Raw genomic sequence first — 21,774 nt, forward strand, 5'->3', positions numbered from 1 at the left:
ACTTACCCTCTCCCGCTGTGGAAAGTTATGAAACATGGCTTCCGGTTTAATATTATACACTGATTTAAGGAGAAAGCGCGCAAAACAAGGCATGGCGGATAATAAAAATGATATTTCGAGAAGGCTGACAGAAGCGATAGGAAGGGTAATCATGCAAACTTTGGGTACAAGAGAGGTAAATGAGCGAGTTATTTCGCATTTAGTTTATATCAATCCAACAGTAGTCTGTCTTTGTTTATTTGAAACAAATTTAACAGATAAGCGTTGAGCACGAGACAAATGATCCACTGGTCATTCAAACCTGTGGCTTGCTACATAAAATCAAAGATATTTCGTTGATTCAGATTTTAAGTATTTTTCTCAATCTGCAGGCATCAACGGCTGATGACATCCCCAGCCAAAACAGTTCTAACTCTAGTTCTATTACAGTCCAGCCTGTCCAGGTACGTTGACTTTTTACAGCTGACCCCTGGGTTACTAACTTACTATGTGCCTGGTCACTAGAGATGCTTTCCAGAGACACTCGTTTGTTAACATTTTTTTATTTCTCAAAGTTTTAATTCACATGATTAAAAGGAGCAAAACATAATTGTGATATACACAATGTGTTCTCTGTAGCAAAGAATTCCAGCTCAAGGTATATATTTATAATTTGTTTTGCCATCAAGGTTAGGGTTGATGCTATGCTTGTCAATGTTTCATTTGATTGTTTAGATAGTAATGACTGAAAATATACAAGATTTACATGAAAGGTATCATTGTATTCCTCTAAATCATGTTTTCTTTGAGATATACTTTTTTCTTTATGCACATAAATTTGTGCATTTTAATGTTGGATATCTCAGCATATGAGTTAGTATCCTCAATAGTCAGTTTATTGATAATTATCTTGGTATAGAAAGGACATATAAAATGCAAGTTGTGCTTCTTTTCTTTAAGAGGTGAAAATGATATTAACAGAAGGGCTGGCCGACCTAGGAAGAGAGTTAACAAAGAATATTTGTTGAACTTTCTTCAACTGAAAGTTCCTATATGTGATATTGCAAGACATCTTTCAGTGTCAAGAATTACCATTTATAGATATATGGAGGAATATGGAATATTGACTAAGTGAAACTGTTGAAGTAAAAGATGGAGAAGATGTGGTTACAGCTACGGCTGATTCAACACTTGTTGCTGACAAGGGATGTGTATGATTTAAAACAGTTTCACTAACAGCATCACTCTTTTCATCTTTAGGTTGGTTGCCAATTCCTTTTACACTCTTTCAGTAAAATAAATAATACAGTCATTAAAAAGTTTTGAGAACAGTTATGACCATTTATCTCATATATAATTTTTGATTTCTACTACAAGATAATGCCTAATACCTCAATGAGATCATCACAGTCATCATCATCTGAGATGAAAACAGTCGATACAGGATTGATTTTAGCCATTATGTAAAGACATCCTTGGGATGAATTTGAGATGACTTCTGGCCCATTCCACACAAAAGATCTTGATATTTGTGGGAAAGTCAACTGTTTTGTCCCCTTTGTTACATCAAAACACATCTTTAATAAGTACATGTTTTCATTGTTTTGTTTTCGTTACATATAACTTAACTTAATAGCAAAATTACAACAATGAGCAATGCAAACACCTTATATTCATGAATGACATACCCCAAATAATCATATGACAGAACTTCTCCTGGCTGAAGGTTAAATGCCCTAGAGAATACACTAGAAATTTCTTTTGCAACTTCTTCGGCCCCCCAGGCAGAGTTAATGGAAACTTTCCCTATCAAGCCCATTTCTGCAAGATGTGCTCTTTTATTCCCTCGTGGAATAGGAATGTTGAAGGTTTGATCTGTTGGTGGTAAACAAACAACATCCTTAGTGTAAACTTTTCCTCTTTTAGGAAGGCATGCAGAAGATCGTTTTCTTTTCTTTCCACCAGTTACTCCACCAAAAAGTGAAGGCAGTTGCCTTGTCTAAGAAGTAATTTAAACTTTTAATAGATTGCTTAATCATGTTTGACTTTTAATCCCAAACCATAATATACAAAGTAAATAAGACATTGCTTATGCCTACTGGCATTGACAACAATTCAACTCTGGAAACTCATATTTTGGCACTGCAAATTACTCATTTGGCGACAACATAATATAAACTCCTGATAGCATACATGTGATAAATGTAATGTGGTTATTAACATTGCCAATGTTCATCAATGAATATCTGATTCACATTGATAATTTATTATAAAAAAGCTTACCACACTGAGGTGACAACTTGAATTTGATGTCTCCAAATATGTTTGAGCTGGAATTCTTTGCTACAGAGAACACATTTTGTATATCACAATTATGTTTTGCTCCTTTTAATAATGTGAATTAAAACTTTGAGAAATAAAAAAATGTTAACAAAAGAGTGTCTCTGGAAAGCATCTCTAGTGACCAGGCACATAGTAAGTTAGTAACCCAGGGGTCAGCTGTAAAAAGTCAACGTACCTGGACAGGCTGGACTGTAATAGAACTAGAATTAGAACTGTTTTGGCTGGGGATGTCATCAGCCGTTGATGCCTGCTGATTGAGAAAAATACTTAAAATCTGAATCAACGAAATATCTTTGATTTTATGTAGCAAGCCACAGGTTTGAATGACCAGTGGACATTTGTCTCGTGCTCAACGCTTATCTGTTAAATTTGTTTCAAATAAACAAAGACAGACTACTGTTGGATTGATATAAACTAAATGCGAAATAACTCGCTCATTTACCTCTCTTGTACCCAAAGTTTGCATGATTACCCTTCCTATCGCTTCTGTCAGCCTTCTCGAAATATCATTTTTATTATCCGCCATGCCTTGTTTTGCGCGCTTTCTCCTTAAATCAGTGTATAATATTAAACCGGAAGCCATGTTTCATAACTTTCCACAGCGGGAGAGGGTAAGTAGAACACGAACGTACGTCATCTCAAGTGTGCCAAGTGTAACAAAATTATTTGGTTATTTGATATAACCAAATCGGCGCCGAAATAAAAATGGTTATTTATTAAATAACCAAATTTTGTCAATTGGTTATTTGATATAACCAAATCGGCGCCGAAATAAAAATGGTTATTTATTAAATAACCAATTAGCGTACAATTGGTTATTTGATATAACCAAATCGGCGCCGAAATAAAAATGGTTATTTATTAAATAACCAAATTTTGTCAATTGATTATTTGATATAACCAAACTTATGCTGGTCCAAAAAATGGTTATTTGAAATAACCAACCTATTACGTTTGGTTATTTAATAAATAATGAAATTAAACATTAAAAATTCCGTAAATAATAAAGAAACACTTAAATGAGGATATGATCTTCGCACTTTGCTGGACAATTTAAGCAATCGTCTCAGGACCTGAAAAAATCAGGTGACTCAACGGGATTCGAACCCATGACCTCTGCGGTGCCGGTGCAGTGCTCTGACCAACTGAGCTATGAAGTCACACAGTGGTGAGCAGGTCAATATTGTTGGGCTCTTGTAGAAACACTTCGCGCCCCATAATGGTCGAGAATATTAGGCGATGGTCGAGAATATTAGGCGATAGTCGAGATTTATAACAGTAACAATGGTCAGCGGACTTAGAAGTAAACTTCATGATTTATTTCATATTTATATATCGAATTGATCATTCTGAAATAACTAAAATGGCGGAAAATAGAAATACAAACATTATAGATCGAATTCTGGAAAATTTAAACGAACTTTCTTCAAGAATTTCACCCCAAACAAGTGCTGAAACAGAGGCAGAAGTAAGTCACATTTTCAATTCCAATACAGCTAGACGGCGGTCTACATCAGTTGTACCAACTACGAACACTACCGAACAAAATGTGCCGAGGAGGAGTTTTGTCACGAGGCGAAATTTTAATACACAGCGCCCATCTGCTTCTAATCGAAGACAGATTAGGGAATCTAAAAGAAGGCCTGGTGCTATAGATAATAGACCATTCTTACGCGACCTTATTTTGCTGGGAGGACCGAATGCTTCTGTCGTTCCTCGTCAAGGAGCACGCCTTGCTCTTATGGAACGGGGTCACATGATCTCAGGCTGCAGATTCACCAAGGCAATGAACGCTGCACAAGTGGAAATTGCCATAATGGAAGCTTTTGCTGACAAAATTCCAGCTGGTGTGGATATCGAAATATTAATGTCGATGCACACATCTCTTGTTGTGCCATCTTTGGCTCATGGTCAGATTGGCATTGATGGAGCAATTTTGCAACGGCTCTTTCAGAGTAAACCGGTGTATGTGCGACCAAACAAACAGATCATAATTGAGCATCAGGTATGAGTTTCTGTTGTCCTCTTATCTATGGAACTTGTTCAGTTTATTCATGGTTTAACAGCTGCATCAGCTGTTTTACTTGCACAGGTGTATGTTGATGCACCATTTTCATGCTCTTGATTGGAAAAATGAAATAATTGACGTTATTATACTCATCATATTTAAATTAAATATGCTGTCAATGTAGGAAAATGTGTGCACAAGAAAAAGTCATGATGATAGGTAATTCTCTTTAATGGAGAAATTTAATTAAATACACAACACAGGAATAGTTTGTGAAGTCCCTCTTGTATTTTTAATAAAGATTTACCTGATATTTTTGGTGATGTGCAAATGTCAATAAGCTCTACCGACGCCAATCAAGTGCCATTGGCTTTGCCTCAAGATACAGCACAATCTCCATTTTCACTGCCTCAAGAGACAGCACAAGCTTCTTTACAGTCAACCTCTGATCTTCATGCAGATGTTGTACAGGATACATCAGGTTAGTTACATTAAACATATTGCCACTATGCTTTATCTTATTGCTGAATCATAAAAATTTTTTTACAGCACAATCTCCATTTTCACCGCCTCAAGAGACAGCACAAACTTCTTTACAGTCAACCACTGATCTTCATGCAGTTGGTGTACAGGATACATTAGGTTGGTTGCATTAAACATTATATTGCCACTATGCTTTATCTTATAGCTAAATCATAACAATTTTTTACAGCACAATCTCCATTTTCATTGCCTCAAGAGACAGCACAAACTTCTTTACAGTCAACCACTGATCTTCATGCAGTTGGTGTACAGAATACATCAGGTTAGTTACATTAAACATATTGCCACTATGCTTTATCTTATTGCTGAATCATAACAATTTTTTTACAGCACAATCTCCATTTTCACCGCCTCAAGAGACAGCACAAACTTCTTTACAGTCAACCACTGATCTTCATGCAGTTGGTGTACAGGATACATCAGGTTAGTTACATTAAACATTATGCTGCTACTATTTTTATTGATGAATCACTACAATTTTTTAATAGACAAAAAAGTGCTTGCCATAAAAAATACATGTTTACTTAAAGACACGTGTACTTGATCTGATTGAAAACCGATTTATTTTAGTCTGTGCTTAACTGTTAGATTTAGAAGCAATTTATTCTGTGTGGTAATAAAGGCTAGTTCTCACTTGAGATATTTCATTAGAATTCAGCCACTGCAGTAAATTACTGTAAATCGAATTATGTCATATAAAAACCAGCCTTTAGAGGTCTTTTTAAGATCAGATGAATAAAGCTTCTATGAAATTTAAGGCCATTAAAGGACTGGAAACAATTTTCATAAACTGTATTTTGACAGGGGGTAAAAGAATGTACGAATGAAAGTGATTTTTGCCATAGAACACTAATAGCATCACCTTAACAATTCTTATAAAACAAACAAACAAACAAACAACATTTGTATACCGGCCAGTATTAGACCGGTCCATGAATTTAACAATTCGTATATGCCTAGTATTTTCTTTTTTATTTTTATGTTTATTGTATGATTAAAGCTATAGTTGGCTATTGTAAACATTTCTTTTTTTCTTGGATTCTGCAACAGTAATAATTTCTATAACATTTTTTAAAGAATAATGAGCTAAAAACTTATAACGATGATTTTGTTTGGGGGACTACTTTTTTCTTCATCCCTTGAAGATTATCAGTTTACAAGACAAACTTTAATCTTAAACATGAAAATATTAATTGGCAACTGAAATTACAGTTTCTGCACAACAAAATCTAGCCCCCGAATATAACATTACATATATAATTCACCTGACTTTTGAGAGACCTACAACTATTAAAAATACTGAATTGTTAATGTGTTTAGCAACAAATGTATGACAGGATTTTTTTATTTTTGTCTCTTGCTTCAATATTTATGTTTCTAACTAAATATGTAAGTTTTATAAAGGGCCCACTTTTTGTCCACCTTCTTTACCTATATTTGGGGTTTTTTTACCCATCATAAATATAATTTAAATCTGTAGAAAGTATATATTTTTAAATTAAATAGTAAATCCTTATGTGTTATGAACTCAATTTTCATCTAGTGATGCAAGAAATTCACCTCGTTGACGAAGATGACGATTTCATGTTCCAAAATCATCCCAAATTAAAAGAAGTAATTGTGCACCGCTCAATGATTCGCCATGATATTATTGATGTTTTCAAAGATCCAGAATTCTTAAGCACAGGTTGAACATCACAGTTATAAATGCAAATGGCTACCCAGAAGAAGGAGAAGGTGCAGGTGTGCTGCGTGATGTTCTGACAAATTTTTGGCATGAATTCTTTATATCGCTTAGTGCAGGTGGAACTGAGAAAACGCCACACATTCGACACGATCTTCAAAAACCAGAATGGCAAGCAATTGCCAGAGTTTTAGTGTTTGGATATGAAAAAGCCAAATATTTTCCTGTGCAGCTGTCACAATTCTTCATCCTTTGCTGCTTGTTTGGTGAAGAAAGTCTGGGCAAAGAATCTCTACTGCAAGCATATCGTTGTAACGTGCCAGCAGACGATCGAGAGATTCTAGATAAAGTGCAGAGTCGTGAATTAGATCCTAACGATGAAGACCTATTGGAGTTTTTGTCATCCAATAAGTGCTATAAAGCCCCCACTAAGGAGAACATTGCCTCCATAGTACTTGAACTTGCACATCAGGAACTCATTCAAAAGCCCAGATACATCACAAATTGTTGGTCGCCAATTTTAAAAACTCTTCAGAATGATGCAAACTCCATCTTTTCAACACCACAGCAAGTTGAACAGTTATATGAAGAAAAACAGCCAACAGCCAAAAAGGTTAACAAGCTTTTTATTGCTAGTGTGAATACTGATACTGAACGGCAGAGCTTGGATTTCCTAAAAAGATATGTGAAATCATTGGAAAAGAAGGCTCTTGAAAGATTTCTGCATTTTTTAACTAGTAGTGATGTATTGACATGTGATTCAATTGAAATTACATTTACAACCCTTCATGGTTTTTCACGACGGTCTATTGCCCACACATGTGGGCCAACCCTAGAGCTACCAACAACTTATGAATGCTTTGCAGAACTGGCAGAAGAGTTTACAAGCACAATGAGAGAAAGCACATCATGGTCATTTGACATTGTGTAAAGTTGTTTTTTATTATTTTTCACAATATCAAATAGTTTTGTTTAAACAGAAAGAGAACTGACAGTTTTGAAAAAAATGTTAAATTCTTGATCAATGAGCTTATTTTTGGCTTGCACCATTTTACTAAAATACATTTGTTTCATTTGTTAAACTTCGTCAACATTAATCCTTGCCTCTAAAAACCTCTCAACAATATGAACTGTCTTCAAGTAATGTTCAATGCCATTGTTCCCATCATCTTCAAGAGGGTTAACTTGTTGTTGGAGGTAATCATACTGATTTTCGCTTAGTTACATGCTTGAAACAGGTATAACAACATTGTTTCTTGTGGCAACAGGTAATGGCCCCCCATAATCAATTCCACATACATCATCATTTATTGTTAGAGGCTCATTCGGAGCTAAGTTAAAGTTTGAATGAAATAAAGCCGAGGGAGTTTGATGATTTTCTGTCCTAAGACCATGGTGATTCCACTGTGATTTGAATTCATGCAATGATGCATTTATACGCACTAGATAAACGTAATGCAATGCCAATAGATGAATTTCATTAAGGGAGCTCAATAAACCATTGTTCTCTAAAAATCGAAATATGTCTTTGTAAAGTGCTGACATCACTCTGTTCACTTCAGCCCATAATCGTTCTATTCTTTGATTGTGCACACTTTTCCAGCTATGAAGCTTCCCCTGTCATTGCCTCGATTTTCTATCATAAATCGTGACACATCAATATTCTCACTGCCATGATCACCTCGTACACGAGAGGGTAAGCCAAACTTCTGCACTCCACCTTGAAATAATTCAAGGACAGTGTCGGCTCTGTTATTTGTGCAACAATGCAGGTAAACAATCATTCGGCTGAATCCATCTATGCAACCATGGATTACAAATCTTTGTGCGATCAGTTTATGGTTTGAATCAATGTGCAATAAATAATTAGGACCTTTGACATTATAGACACGCCTGCAGATTGCATAACGTTTCCGAATGCTTCTACCAATTTGATCAACCCTCTGAAGACTTTCTCGAATTCTAGTGCGTTGAACATGAATACTTCTGCCCCTCAAACCACCCCTTATGTACGTTTCACCGCTGTATGGTGTTAACTGAAGAATTTGTCTAACTTCTTCATCCAAGTCGGCATCAGTAATATCTGAGAAGCTTTGCTTAATTCCAAAGTCGATTCTTCTCCTGTGTAATGTTCTGGTAGAAATTCCAAGAAAGCTAGCAATGTTCGTCCAGTTCATTCCCGTATCACGAAGTTTCTCAACTTGTTCTTTTCTGATATTATAAGCTGGTCTACCTCCAGTACTTATAAGCGTATCAATGGCAAGCGAATTTTCATTCGTGGACAATTCCTGCTCGAGACATGTCTCAAAGGCACGCGACAGTTTCTCCAGTTCCTCCTCCATTACAGTGATCAAGTTCTCCAGCAACATGGCAACATCATCAGAAGAGGAATCACGAGATGAGCTTGTTATTGTGTACTCTGAAACAGCTCCGAACATTGCTGCGACAATAGATATGTAGTTTTCAAACTTATTTTTGCAATATTCGATACCATTGCGTCTTTGTTTTGAAATACTTGAAGACTTTGGCCAAACAATCTCTGTAAACCAATAAAAAAATCTCTGAGTTCTTCAATGTCCTCGTCCATGATTGCGAGAAATTCCTGAATTCTTTCAAAGTACATCAAGTATTGCCAGAAACAGGAGTTTACTACTAAGACCGCTGACCATTGTTACTGTTATAAATCTCGACCATCGCCTAATATTCTCGACCATCGCCTAATATTCTCGACCATCGCTTGATATTCTCGACCATCGCTTGATATTCTCGACCATCGCTTAATATTCTCGACTAGCGGTTGGAAGTCTCAATACACTTTTGTCACGTTTGGCTTGCCATAGTAATTACATATATATGAATATTCGTCATTTGTTACTTACCGCTGACATATTAAGAATAATATGTGGGCGCGTACGTTAGTTGACCATGATCTAGTGCCGACCATCTAGACCATAGATATAGTAGGTCTAGATCATACATTTTAACATACATAGGTCTAGATCATACCATTTTGTATTTTTATTACCAGGTCACACTATTATTTTCCCTTATTTTAAAACTTGATATTTTGAAATCTTATAGTGACAATAAAACTCTCTGGTACAAATAACGTTGAATTGCATACAAAATCCCTTTCTTTTCTTTTTTCCCGGGTGGGCCCCCAATTGCATAACATAAAATTGTGGGTCTACTATATCTATGGCTGTCTCACAAATCATGTACTCTGACGTTTCAAATCATAATTGACGTCATTTAAGGGAACCGGATATGTCATAATAATGAAGGGAATATTTTATAAATAACGCCTCTCATCTTCTAAATGCAGTTTCAACACTTACAGCAGCCTTTGAACCTGACCTCTTGTAGTCGTAAATCTCAACCAACCAAGCGATATGGGAGAGCGCGTCGTTGTAATTACAAGCTGTTCAACAGGAATTGGTCTGTCGACTGCAGTTCAACTGGCGAAGAGCGAGGCAAAAAAATACATAGTCTACGCTACGATGCGCAATCTTGCAAAGAAAGGACCCTTGGTTGAGAAGGCTGGCGATACTCTTAACAAGAACTTGTTTATCATTGAGATGGACGTGAAAAGTGAGTCGTCTGTTAAAGCAGCAGTTAAGAAGGTCTTCAATGCTCGTGGAAGAATTGATGTCCTCGGTAAGTGAAATATATTTGCAGATTGGCATTATTATGTCGGTTTTGATCGTTTTACTGTTTCGCATTTATTGTACACGGAGCGAATTTTGGAAAGCTATCATTTCATTTGCGAATGACAAATTGTTAAGTGTACAGGATTGTACGATAAAACCCTAACATGACCTAACATATGGATGTTGAAGTAAGGAAATTGGAGAACTAACCTTATTAGTTTTATTGAATATGTAATCACCTACTTCGATAGCCACTCTTCGCCCTTTATGCTCTAAACGAAATCTCTTCCAACGGAACAGGATTTCATTTGGAGGTATGATTCGGGCTTTGTAGTAAAGCTCTGTCAAACAATAACATAACGGTAATTATATAAAGCCTAATTGTACTCATTCGGATTATGCAAAATAGAAATTGCTTATTATAACGAGGATAAATCCTTGTCATTATTTGGCCATTCGTCTGAGTGTAACAGAATTGGCTCAATGTAAATATTAACAATGTTGATGTCAGTAATTAAAACGGAAATTATTCGTTTTCGCAACGCCATTCTACCAGTGCATTCCAATGGGAGGGAACATGAGAAGGTCAAGTTACTGGTTGAGTGGTAGTTATTATGTAAGGTCAAGTTACTGGTCGAGTGGTAGTCATTATATATGGGGTGCCAAATTGGACTTTATTCTAAACTTACAATACAACATAACATACTAAAATTATACATGGCAAACTTTATATACTTCGAGAGAAATCTAAAAAATATATGCGAAACTTTTCATATACGTTCGAAACTTCTTGTATCGCATCGTCAAAATTTATAGCGTTCCAATTTTCATATACGGTATGGCGAACTTTTTACATCGTATTCCAATTTTCATATACGGTATGGCGAACTTTTTACATCGTGTTGCATAATGCTTAGCGATCCCACTCTGGATTTCATATGAATTTAAATATATTAGTGCCCAGGTCCCAGGTTTTTAGAGAAGTGTATTGTTTTGATTTTGACGCCGCCATATTGACAACATGTTTGCATTCGACATCGTGCTATCTCGACTTTAAACTTAATAATTCAATCAAAATAAACTCTCACTACATGGCTGAAAATACTGGAAACTTTCGGGCTGCTTTATCAAATCTTGCTCAGGAGGCGCGTAATCTTCTGGATAATTTCGATGATAGAAATACTTTGACAATTTCGCTGCTTTAGAAGAATCATATCATTTTACCCTTGTTGTTACGTCATATCTGTTAATGAAAGTACAAATTCAAGATAGCAAAAGCATTTTGATTGTTGCTTAATAAGTTGTTTTTATTTCAATGTATTTACTCGGAAATTGAAAGAGTTTCCAATGTTTCAAATGTATTCCCTAACACAGATGGCAAACTTAATTTTTGTTGCCAATTCTTACTGTAATAGTCGACATTGTTTGACAAATTGTTCAAATTAGTGCGGCATATCTACGTATATTATTACATGAATATTACAGAGCAATCTTACACATAGTTACTGTGTGACTTGATATATACTTCAATTGCATTGACATGCGTGATCATCAGGGGCGGATTATCTGGGGGTGGCAGGGAACTTTTCATTTCAAAAGCAATTATATATTTTATACCACCACCATTTTCAATCGAGTATTACCATGTGCGTTTTCATGAAAACATTAAAGTTGAATTAATTACTAAGTGCATGCTCAGACAAAAATTATACAAATTTTTTTTACAAAGGTAATAACATTTTCTTTATGCAAGTGGTTCACTCTTCTAAAAATTCTTAAAACATTGTGTTAATGGCATTCACAACATGCATGTACGTGTGAACTTTGTCAAATAAGTTGTTGTTTTGACTTGCTAAAGCTGCAATATAGGCAAACTGATCTTCAGTTAAATTTAGTGTTGTTTCAGGTACAACCACACCAGCTACATTTTCAATTTCATCACGTGCTTCTATTTCATATGATTCAACTTCATGGCTTGATAGTACATTGTCTAAAGTTGAGTTGCTTTGTGTTGCACATCTTACAATGCTTTCTGACCAAAGTTGCAAAGGCGATAGCCCTCCTTCAGTACTGATTCCATGGTGATTCCATTGATTAACAAACTCTTGTAAGGACTGATTAATGACTGTGACAAAAACAAGCTGTAGTGCAAGAAGATGTACCTCATTGGCAGGATCAAGAAGACCTGAATGTTCCATCATGTTAAATTGATCAATATAAGCCTTTAGAACACCAGTAGTAACATCTCTATGAAGCCTTTCAACTCGTTGGTTGTGAACTGAAGCACCTGTGATGATACTTCCCCTGTTTGTTCCACGGCACTCCAACATCATTCGAGCAACACCCACGTTTTCAAGTCCATGATCACATCTCACTCTTGAAGGTAATCCATATGAGCGACATGCATCTTGGAATAATTCTAAAACTGTGTTTGCTTTGTTGTTAGTAGCACAGCTTAAATATGGTATCAACCTGGAGTAGCCATCAATGGATGTATGAACCACCATTCGCCAGCGCAGGGGCGGATCTAGGATTTTTCAAACATCAGTCATAAAACATCGGAGGCGCTCCGCATATAGGGGGGGTCCGAGGCATTCTCTCCTGAGAAATTTTGAATTTCAGAGCCTTAAAAATGCCATTTTCAGCGTTTCAGAGCATTACAAAATGTATTTTGTGGGCATCGTTTTGCATAAATACAACACATTTTGGTTACGTTTTTCCAAAAAATGAAGTGAACAATACTTGAATGTTTTGCCAAATATTTAGCCTCATTATAATGCCAAATATATGGCTCATTAGCATGTCTAGGAACGTAAAATTTATTTTACAATAATGCTATATTCAAAACAGATATAGCCTTTAAAAATTTCTACCAAGTTGTCAGGCATAGACCCCTAGAGACCCCATTCAAACCTCTATGTAATGAGTTAAGTTAGAAATTTGGTACTACAAGTGACAGTTCATAGATATAGAAAAGCTCAGACTTCAAACCATGCAAGTTTATTGTAACCCTTTACCCATCTCCACATCAGTATTAGCAAATTCACCTTTTGAGGAAAAACTCAAAATTTTTTTCTGCCAAAGCTTAAGCAAAATTATCAGAGTGAAAATTTGCAGATAAGGACAGCTGAATGCCATAAATGTTTATTAGGCATTTCACTTGACTATTATCTTCTTCAAGGTGTGCTATATAGCAATCACTAGTAGCATTGTATTATCAATTACAAACAGAATGTAACCAACATGTCTTTAATTATATAATTACATGAATGTTAAAATTGGTTCATGTGTTATGCTTACTGGTTATGATAAATATCATTTCATATGATCAAAGCTCGTTTAAATGTAAATCTGAAATAATTTAGTTTAGAAATTATAATGATCATCACAAAAATTACCTAGTGATCATGAAAAATACTTTGCTGTTTTGCCAAATTTCAAGGTTTATCTGCATACATAGGAAGACATTTTTACTTTATAGAAAATGCTTTTCATACATCAATAGCCCTTTGGAATTTATGGCAAACAATCTGGTATGAGCCGTAGATTAACACAACTTTACATCTCTACATGAGGTGTTCAGTTAGAAAAGGGGACAATATGTGACATGGGACAACATTTCATGTATGTGAAATACTCAGGTTTAATACCATTCCAGTCAAATTGTCAAAATAAAAAGCTTCATGGATCAGAAAAGACTCAAAATCACAAATTATAGTAAATAGCTTCTCATGTAATCAATGTTAGTTTTCTCAAATCTTAAACAATGTGTAATATAACAGTCCAATGATTGAATGATGAAAGATCATAAACTGAAAAGCCTCAAACATTTGTTTATGATAAAATAAATAATAGTATGGCGCCTTATGGCTACAAATTTTTTGTCCATTGAAATGTATTTGCGGGAATGTAGGATTTCGCTGCCATATAACGGCCACGATTCCCCAAGCATTAAAGAAATCATAGCTAAAGCAGCGTTGCCAAATTGGCCTTTTGGAGGCCAAAGAACTCAAATTTGGCTTCTTTTTTCCTTGCTTGGCCTCAAAAAATAAATTTGGCCATTTGGCTTTTTTTTGGGTTCTTTTTGCTTCCCACAGATTTTTAATGTCATTACTACTAAGTTTCACAGTTCTTTCACAAAAGATAAACGAAATGGTTCCATTTTGTCACTACTTCTCAGGCTCTTTGCTCCAGTCATAGGCTCATAGCATCATTATAATTTGAACATGGCAGCAAAATGGAAAGCATCATATGAATCTGGAAGAAAATATACCAAAACTTGGGAGAGCAAATTTATCTGGCTTTCGAAAGCATCAGATGGAAGTGAAGATGGGTATTGTAAGCTTTCCATACTCAAATAAAGCCCAAACTATCAAATTTGACAAAGCACGAAAAGAGTGATAAGCACGTGCAACGCGTGAAAGCTTCAACGTCAGTAAGGCCAATTCAAGTTGTGCAAAACCCAACTATCGCCGACGAAGTAAAACGTAAAGAAATTGAGCTAGATGTGACAATGGCGTGTCATTCTTCTATTCTAACCATGGATCATCTTGGGGAGATTATAGCTCGAAGTGCAACGGGAAGTAGACTCGAAAACAAAAAGATACATCGTACGAAATGCACAAAAATTCTTACCAATGTAGTCAGTCCTGCGCTGAAAGAAGAATTAATTTGCTAATGTGAAAGGAAAGAAGTTCTCTTTAATCGTCGAGGAGACTACCGATGTTTCTACAGCCAAACAGCTCTGTGTCATCATTCGGTATTACAGCAGTGTGGAGAAGAATATCGTCACAGCCTTTGTGGACCTGGTCAATGTTGCTCGTGCTTGTGCAGATGACCTTTTTATGCCACCCGAAATTGCCTTCGTGAAATTGACCTTGAATTGGTTGACTGCATTGGGTATGCCAGTGATGGTGCTTCTGTTATGGTCAGCAAACATGACTCACTGTGGACAAGGCTTGAAGCTGTTGCCCCGAATTGCATCAAATTGACGTGTATCTGCCATTCGTTGTCGTTATGCGTCCAACATGCTTTTGAAAAGCTTCCATCTCGCCTTGGATTCCTTCTAGCAGAAATTCCAAAGTGATTTTCCAAAAGCACTATACGACGCGAAGCACACAAGTTACTTTATGAAATAATGAGTCCCGATGACGACCAATTACCACCATGTGAGAAGTATTCAGCAACACCTTGGTTGGTGAGAGGAAAGTTGATCTTCCGTCTTTTGGCTAATTGGAACGAGCTCCAAGCTTATTTTGCTGTATCGAAACCAGCAAGTACACAGAATGCCCGTTACAAAGCACGTACCCTTTTGGACATGCTCAATGATTCAATTGTCTATCTATACTTTCATTTCGTGTCGCCTCTAGTCACTGATTTCGAACGAGTAAATGCATTCTTCCAAGCTATCGATTTCGATCTCGAAGAGATGTTCTCTGAATTGGATACACATCATAAGTCTCTGCGTGGAAGAGTTTTCGACATACAAGGCAAGCAACTCGCCATTGAAAGAGTAGATTTTGGTGGGAAGTTCTTATGTTAAGCAACAAAGTATGGAAGCAACAAAGGTTGTTGCTCAAGCTAAAATTCTTCATTTGAAAAAACGATGCTTAGATTTTCTTATCGAAGCTTTAAATCAAGTTGAAATGCGTCTACCTGCCACAAAAAAACATATTCAAAGGATTAAGCGTCCTTCATCCAAGAAAAGTATTAGATGAAGCAACCAGAGCTCCTTTATGTCAGCTGCCACTTCCACATCTACGATATGAGAAACTCAACGAGATCGAAGAGCAGTACCGGAAGATCGTTCACCGTGACTGGAAAGAAGATTCAACCTTTGATGGAACTATTCCAGATACAGCGGCTGCATTTTGTTCATGCATCGTCGACTTTCAAACTTCACTCGGAGACAAGCCATTTGAACAGTTAGCAACGTATGCTTTGAACTGTCTCACTGCTCCCGTAAGCAATGCTGTGGTGGAGAGGACATTTTCCCTGTTAGCATCAATCAAGACTAAACAGCGCAACAGAATGAAACAAGTGTTGATGAAAGCCATAATTCGCATTCGCTCAAAGCTTCAGTTTGGAGAAAATTGCTGCGTGGACTTCAAGACAACCAGGCGAAGTTATTGTCAGTCATAACTTTATACCTGCATGTCATTATTATTTAATTTACTTCCTATTACGAGCCACATTCATGATTCCTGATTGACCAAACTCTTGTTTGATGATTTTTGCCAAGCTTACAGGGGGGGAGGGCACAAATCCTGCGTTGCTGGTTGTTCTAGAAATTTGGCCTCATTTTCTACCGTGTTTAGCCTCGAGCATGCGCAGGAACCTGACAACCCTGGCTAAAAGTCCTTCGGCAACAACAATTTTAGAAGCATTAATCTGCTTACCATACGCCATATTGACATAAATCGCAGCACACACTCGCATAAATTGACTTTGACATTCATGCATACACTTCAGTTGTCCTTTACTTACGATTTTGGATGTAAATTTCTGCTGATAAAACTCAAAACAATGTTGGCTTTCTTTTGAACATCAATGACTGAAATGTCGCTCGCGAGATCGTCTTTGCCAAGCATTTACAATTTATCCATAAATTTTTCACCCTCTTGAAAAAATTCACAAATTGGACAGCAGCATTCATGTTAATATATGAATTTGTAAAATATTTCGATAAATTCCATCTGATTGTAGTTTAGTTTCTATCATGCTTAAGAAAATTACTATGAAACGATCAAACATTCAATTCAGACAGTGAGTTTGACTATGTTAGTTCAGTTGGCTATCAGTCAAAATCGGTCAAACCAATCACAGTAAGACAAAAATTTAAACGAACCAATTACACGATAGCAATTGGACTCCCTTATAGGTCCGGCCACCCCGCTTATCGGTCAAGATTATTCCAGATCGTCCACTGATATGGCTATTGACCAATGGAATGGCTTGAATAAGCGTTCTTGAACTCCGTTATCAGTGGAACCAGTCGAGCCATCCCGCTTATCACTCAGCCAGTTAATACAATTCTAGATATGTTTTTATCTACTGATCTGTTTACTGAGGTGGTATTTGTATAAGTTTTCATACATAAAACAGAATTTTGACGATGAAATCCAAACGATTACAGAACGAAAATTTAATGATAAAATAAATTGTAATCATTAAATTTGATAAATAATTTATGAACTATAAACATATGTCGCGTGACTGATTTGACATACCCTTGATCCGCCCCTGATACAAACAAAATATTTTTACTGTATAGCGTTGCATGAACTGATAACCCTTCGTAAAAGCTCAGAAACGATATCTCTGACTATTTGAGCTTCGGACGCGACGCTTGACTGTCCTTGAACTATTTCCACGTTCACACACAAAAATAAATCCAACAACACAATAAAACGATGAATAATTTGAAAGTATTTGAAATACTCCAGCTAATAAACTTGTGCACGACCGAAGGAAAACATTTGTCGATTGAGCATGCGTACGACGCAATGCAGCGTTATATATTATAAATAATTCATGTTTTGGTCGTTGTCGACCATTTTGAGAATATATAATTTGGTCGTGCTGGCCTGACTAGAGCACGACATAAAACGGGCGAATGCCGTCCCACGTGGTTTTAGGCAATGATTAGGGTAGATGTCGGGCAAAAAGTCATATAATGTAAGTAATATGAAGTATTTCAAAATGCAAATGAAGCATTAGAAATAGATTTTTTTTCGCTAATAGCTGTCAACATTATAAACAAATATTGAAATTTTAATGTGTTAAGTAAAAAGCCTTAGTTTGAAAAATGGTTGGTTGTGCTCAGCACGACCAGCACGACCTGTAGCTACGCCACTGACTACATGCCACGATCAAATTTGCTGACGGGCGCAAGGGGGTGTGCCACCCCCAAACATCAGATTTCACCTCCCTAAATAAATTGATCACTCCTCTACAAAATATTTTAACCCCCTAAAATTTTAAGCCAAGCAAATCAGTAGTACAGTTCAACTGAGTTTTTCTGGGCGTTGTTTCAACTTTCTTCACTACCCTTGATGGCTGCACCTGACCTCCCCTAAAATTCAGACCCTTAATTTGTCTTATGTTACTTCCTTACCAGCTCACCCCCTAACATTTTTAGCAAATATGAAAATCTGTCCATGCTACATACGCTCTTTTTCTATAGTCAACAATGCTGGTGTTGGTATGGTGGGGGCTCTAGAGTGCCAAAGTATGGACAGCATCAAGAATATTTATGAAACTAATGTTTATGGTGTGATTCACTGCATCAAGGCAGTGTTGCCATCTATGAAAAAGAAGGAAAGTGGCCAAATAATTACAGTCAGTTCTGGGGCCGGAAGATTTGGTGTGCCATTGTGTGCTGCCTATTGTTCATCAAAGCATGCTATCTCTGGTCTGACAGAATCTTTGGCACCTACTCTCAAACAATTCAACATCAAGTAAGATTTATTTGTTATTAATGCCATTCCATTCGACAATACATATTCAATCTTCAAAACTTTAATGTTTAGTAAACAGTTGAACACATTACCAACATTGATTTAAGAAATAAAAGATGTTTACTGTGTGTACACTGGCTTATGCAAATCGAGGAGACCTTCTGGGAGAACTTGAGAGCTGATTAGTGCAATCCAAAGACGGAAGGTTGAGGGTTTGCATCTGCTCAAGAGTTCTCACAAAAGGTTTTTTCACTTTCCATTATGATTTCCATCATAAAATGACAATAGTGTGAAACTGACAAATTTAAAACAAATGTTTTCGTTTTTCGTTTAACATGTATTCAATATTCATGATTAAATTGCAAATTCTCTTTCATTGATTTTTATTGATCGAACCCAGAGGCTAATTCTAACACAGCCCAACCAGCGTGCGCGTGTTGTGTTGTTTCTATTCAAATTTAAGTTAGCGCAAAGTTTAAGCTACAATTTTCCGGTTTTTATTCGTCAGATTCTGTCTAATGATAGCTGAAATTGATATTAAATTGAAATATTTCAAATATTAGTTCCAACTTAAATTTGAGTTTCCTAGATGTCGTTTCGGATGATGTTTTATTGTATATGAAAGCATTAAATACGTACGTACGATCTTATGATGTCTTTAGTATATCAGTGGTTGAGCCTGGCCCTGTGTCTACAGAGTTTACCAACACCGTGAGAAGCATTGGTTTTAGTGGAATTGAAGATGGAGACGAGAAAACAAAAAAGTTAGTGGAGAGCTTCACTTCATCTATGGATAAGATTGTTACAAAGGCTCAAAAAGGTGAAGAAGTTGCCGAGTGTATTCAGAAAGTTGTTGAAACCGAGATTCCTAACGTTTATTACACCACAAGTCCTGCATTGGATGCAATGACTGCGAAAAAATATGTTGATATTACTGGAAACTCTTTCCTTACATCCTTTCCACAATACCTTAAGTAATTTCAACTTTTTCTACGATCTAGAACTCTATGAGAGAGTGATTAAGAAATGGTGTGATTATTTGAAAACTCAATTAATGAAACTGTACGTTTGTACGCTCGGAATTTAAATTGGTAAATCTTTCGGAATAGGTATGTTTTGTGGAGCACTACTATCGTACTATGTGGCAATTTACTCAAAGATTTAGAACTCAATCCTTAGATGGTTAACTAGCGTGTCAATGTGAGGCAAAGGCCGTTGTTTCAAAAGATGCCAAAAAGCAAAACTGAAAACAAATTAAGTTTACATGAAAGTATAAAAGCCGAATCCTATCTCTATCAATTATCCAACATTTAAAAAACCAAATTTAGACCATCAACTCCTCAACTGTATGTCAATTCAGGAAAAGCTAACATTAAGCCGGATTTCAAATTGCGAATTTTTTCTCTCGAAGCGATAATCTTGATACTAATTCCATGTTCTACATACACCAATATACACAGGAAACCCTATGGAATCTCTTTATGAGACGTCATCTACTGATATACCCCGTTATCAACAGTCATACTCTGTAATCAACAGTCATACCACGTAATCAACTGCCATACCCTGTCATATACTGTCATACCACGTAATCTACCGTCATACATAGTGATCTATAGTTATCTATAGTCATCTAAAGTCATCTACAGTCATTTACAGCCGTCTACAATCATCTACTGTCATCTACATTCATCTACTATCATCTACAGTCATCTACTGTCATCTACAGTCATCAACATTCATCTACTGTCATCTACATTCATCTACTGTCATCTACAGTCATCTACTGTCAACTACTGTCATCTACTGTCAACTATAGTCATCTACAGTCATCTACAGTCATTTACAGTCGTCTACATTCATCTACTGTCATCTACATTCATCTACTACTATCTACAGTCATCTACAGTTATCTACAGTCCTCTACATTCGTCTACTGTCATCTACATTCATCTACTGTCATCTACAGTCATCTACTGTCATCTACTGTCATCTACTGTCATCTACAGTCATCTACATTTATCTACTGTCATCTACTGTCATCTACAGTCATGTACAGTCATCTACATTCATCTACTGTCATCAACAGTCATCGTCTGTCATCTACAGTCATCTACTGTCATCTACAGTCAACTACTGTCATCTACAGTTATCTACAGTCATCTACAGTCATGTACAGTCATCTACATTCATCTACTGTCATCTACACATACTGTCATCTACTCATCTACAGTCTACAGTTCATCTACAGTCATCTACAGTCATCTACAGTCAACTACTGTCATCTACAGTTATCTACAGTCTACAGTCATGTACAGTCATCTACATTCATCTACAGTCATCTACAGTCATCTACTAGTCATCTACTGTCATCTACAGTTATCTACAGTCATCTACAGTCATGTACAGTCATCTACATTCATCTACTGTCATCTACTGTCATCTACTAGTGTCATCTACTAGTGTCATCTACTGTCATCTACAGTCATCTACAGTCATCTACAGTCATCTACATGTCATCTACAGTCATCTACAGTCATCTACAGTCATCTACAGTCATCTACAGTCATCTACAGTCATCTTCATCTACTGTCATCTACAGTCATCTACAGTCATCTACTGTCATCTACAGTCATCTACTGTCATCTACAGTATCTACAGTCATCTACAGTCATCTGTAGTCATCTACAGTCATGGGCTCGAGCCACGTTCGCCCAGTGAACCCAAAATTTAAATAACTGTAATGATGACCGAAGCCAAAAATTGAAGCCAAAAAATATATTTGTCGTCATCATTCTTCATCACTCGTGTTTCTCGAGTGTTTATAAACAATTTGCATTTTTTCGAATCCTAGATCTTTAGTTTGACCTCAGTTGATTTCATTTTACTAGTCAGTTTTATCTTCACAAAGAAAGTCTTTTGAATTATACTTATTTCAATTCTACATCATCCTCAGTGCAAAAGTATTATTACGTTTTTCAAATAAACTAAAAGGATTTGTTGGTATGAATTTTTATTCGACAAAATTTACATATAGAATGAAAACATCTTTAATATAGCTACTATATATTTTTGTCATACACAATCCATCTGCTCTTAAGCTGCGGT

The 21,774-nt window shown here is 36.3% G+C and overlaps 4 protein-coding genes and 2 long non-coding RNA genes across 10 annotated transcripts; 4 read left to right on the forward strand and 2 right to left on the reverse strand.

Annotated features, from left to right (window-relative positions):
* Window positions 1–63: 63 nt before the first annotated feature.
* LOC124453584 lies at window positions 64–1,314 on the forward strand. The gene is made up of 5 exons (XR_006951147.1): window positions 64–175; window positions 372–443; window positions 555–637; window positions 715–752; window positions 940–1,314. It is a non-coding gene; the product is annotated as an uncharacterized LOC124453584 (long non-coding RNA).
* Window positions 527–2,876, reverse strand: LOC124453580. 3 transcript variants are annotated; one of them, XR_006951143.1, is made up of 5 exons: window positions 2,765–2,876; window positions 2,498–2,572; window positions 2,263–2,322; window positions 1,371–1,978; window positions 527–974 (listed from the first exon to the last, which is right to left on the reverse strand). XR_006951143.1 is itself a non-coding variant. In XM_047004372.1 (4 exons), exons 1-4 carry the CDS (start codon window positions 2,846–2,848, stop codon window positions 1,604–1,606), a joined length of 591 nt encoding a protein of 196 aa, XP_046860328.1. In that variant the 5' UTR covers window positions 2,849–2,876; the 3' UTR covers window positions 1,300–1,603. The 3 variants fall into 3 exon arrangements, 2 of the variants coding, with proteins under 2 accessions (XP_046860328.1, XP_046860327.1); XM_047004372.1 differs by lacking the exon at window positions 527–974 and having other exon boundaries at window positions 1,300–1,978; window positions 2,498–2,569; XM_047004371.1 differs by lacking the exon at window positions 527–974 and having other exon boundaries at window positions 1,300–1,978.
* A 572-nt stretch (window positions 2,877–3,448) lies between these two features.
* Window positions 3,449–6,624, forward strand: LOC124453576. 3 transcript variants are annotated; one of them, XM_047004362.1, is made up of 7 exons: window positions 3,452–4,327; window positions 4,515–4,545; window positions 4,632–4,811; window positions 4,880–4,972; window positions 5,043–5,135; window positions 5,204–5,296; window positions 6,417–6,624. In XM_047004362.1, exons 1-7 carry the CDS (start codon window positions 3,635–3,637, stop codon window positions 6,563–6,565), a joined length of 1,332 nt encoding a protein of 443 aa, XP_046860318.1. In that variant the 5' UTR covers window positions 3,452–3,634; the 3' UTR covers window positions 6,566–6,624. The 3 variants fall into 3 exon arrangements, with proteins under 3 accessions (XP_046860320.1, XP_046860319.1, XP_046860318.1); XM_047004364.1 differs by lacking the exon at window positions 4,880–4,972 and having other exon boundaries at window positions 3,449–4,327; XM_047004363.1 differs by lacking the exon at window positions 5,204–5,296 and having other exon boundaries at window positions 3,451–4,327.
* An 894-nt stretch (window positions 6,625–7,518) lies between these two features.
* LOC124453577 lies at window positions 7,519–9,295 on the reverse strand. Its single transcript, XM_047004366.1, is given in 2 exon segments — window positions 7,519–8,155; window positions 8,158–9,295. Coding segments are annotated over 2 exon segments (1,215 nt in total). The 5' UTR covers window positions 8,996–9,295; the 3' UTR covers window positions 7,519–7,778.
* A 559-nt stretch (window positions 9,296–9,854) lies between these two features.
* Window positions 9,855–19,748, forward strand: LOC124453579 (retinol dehydrogenase 8-like). Its single transcript, XM_047004370.1, has 3 exons — window positions 9,855–10,214; window positions 18,393–18,666; window positions 19,329–19,748. Exons 1-3 carry the CDS (start codon window positions 9,950–9,952, stop codon window positions 19,642–19,644), a joined length of 855 nt encoding a protein of 284 aa, XP_046860326.1. The 5' UTR covers window positions 9,855–9,949; the 3' UTR covers window positions 19,645–19,748.
* A 1,183-nt stretch (window positions 19,749–20,931) lies between these two features.
* On the forward strand, window positions 20,932–21,676 carry LOC124453586. Its single transcript, XR_006951150.1, has 2 exons — window positions 20,932–21,181; window positions 21,279–21,676. It is a non-coding gene; the product is annotated as an uncharacterized LOC124453586 (long non-coding RNA).
* Window positions 21,677–21,774: the final 98 nt, after the last annotated feature.

This window comes from Xenia sp. Carnegie-2017, unplaced genomic scaffold (assembly GCF_021976095.1).
Source record: "Xenia sp. Carnegie-2017 unplaced genomic scaffold, XeniaSp_v1 HiC_scaffold_25, whole genome shotgun sequence".
NCBI classification, from domain to species: Eukaryota; Metazoa; Cnidaria; class Anthozoa; order Malacalcyonacea; family Xeniidae; genus Xenia; species Xenia sp. Carnegie-2017.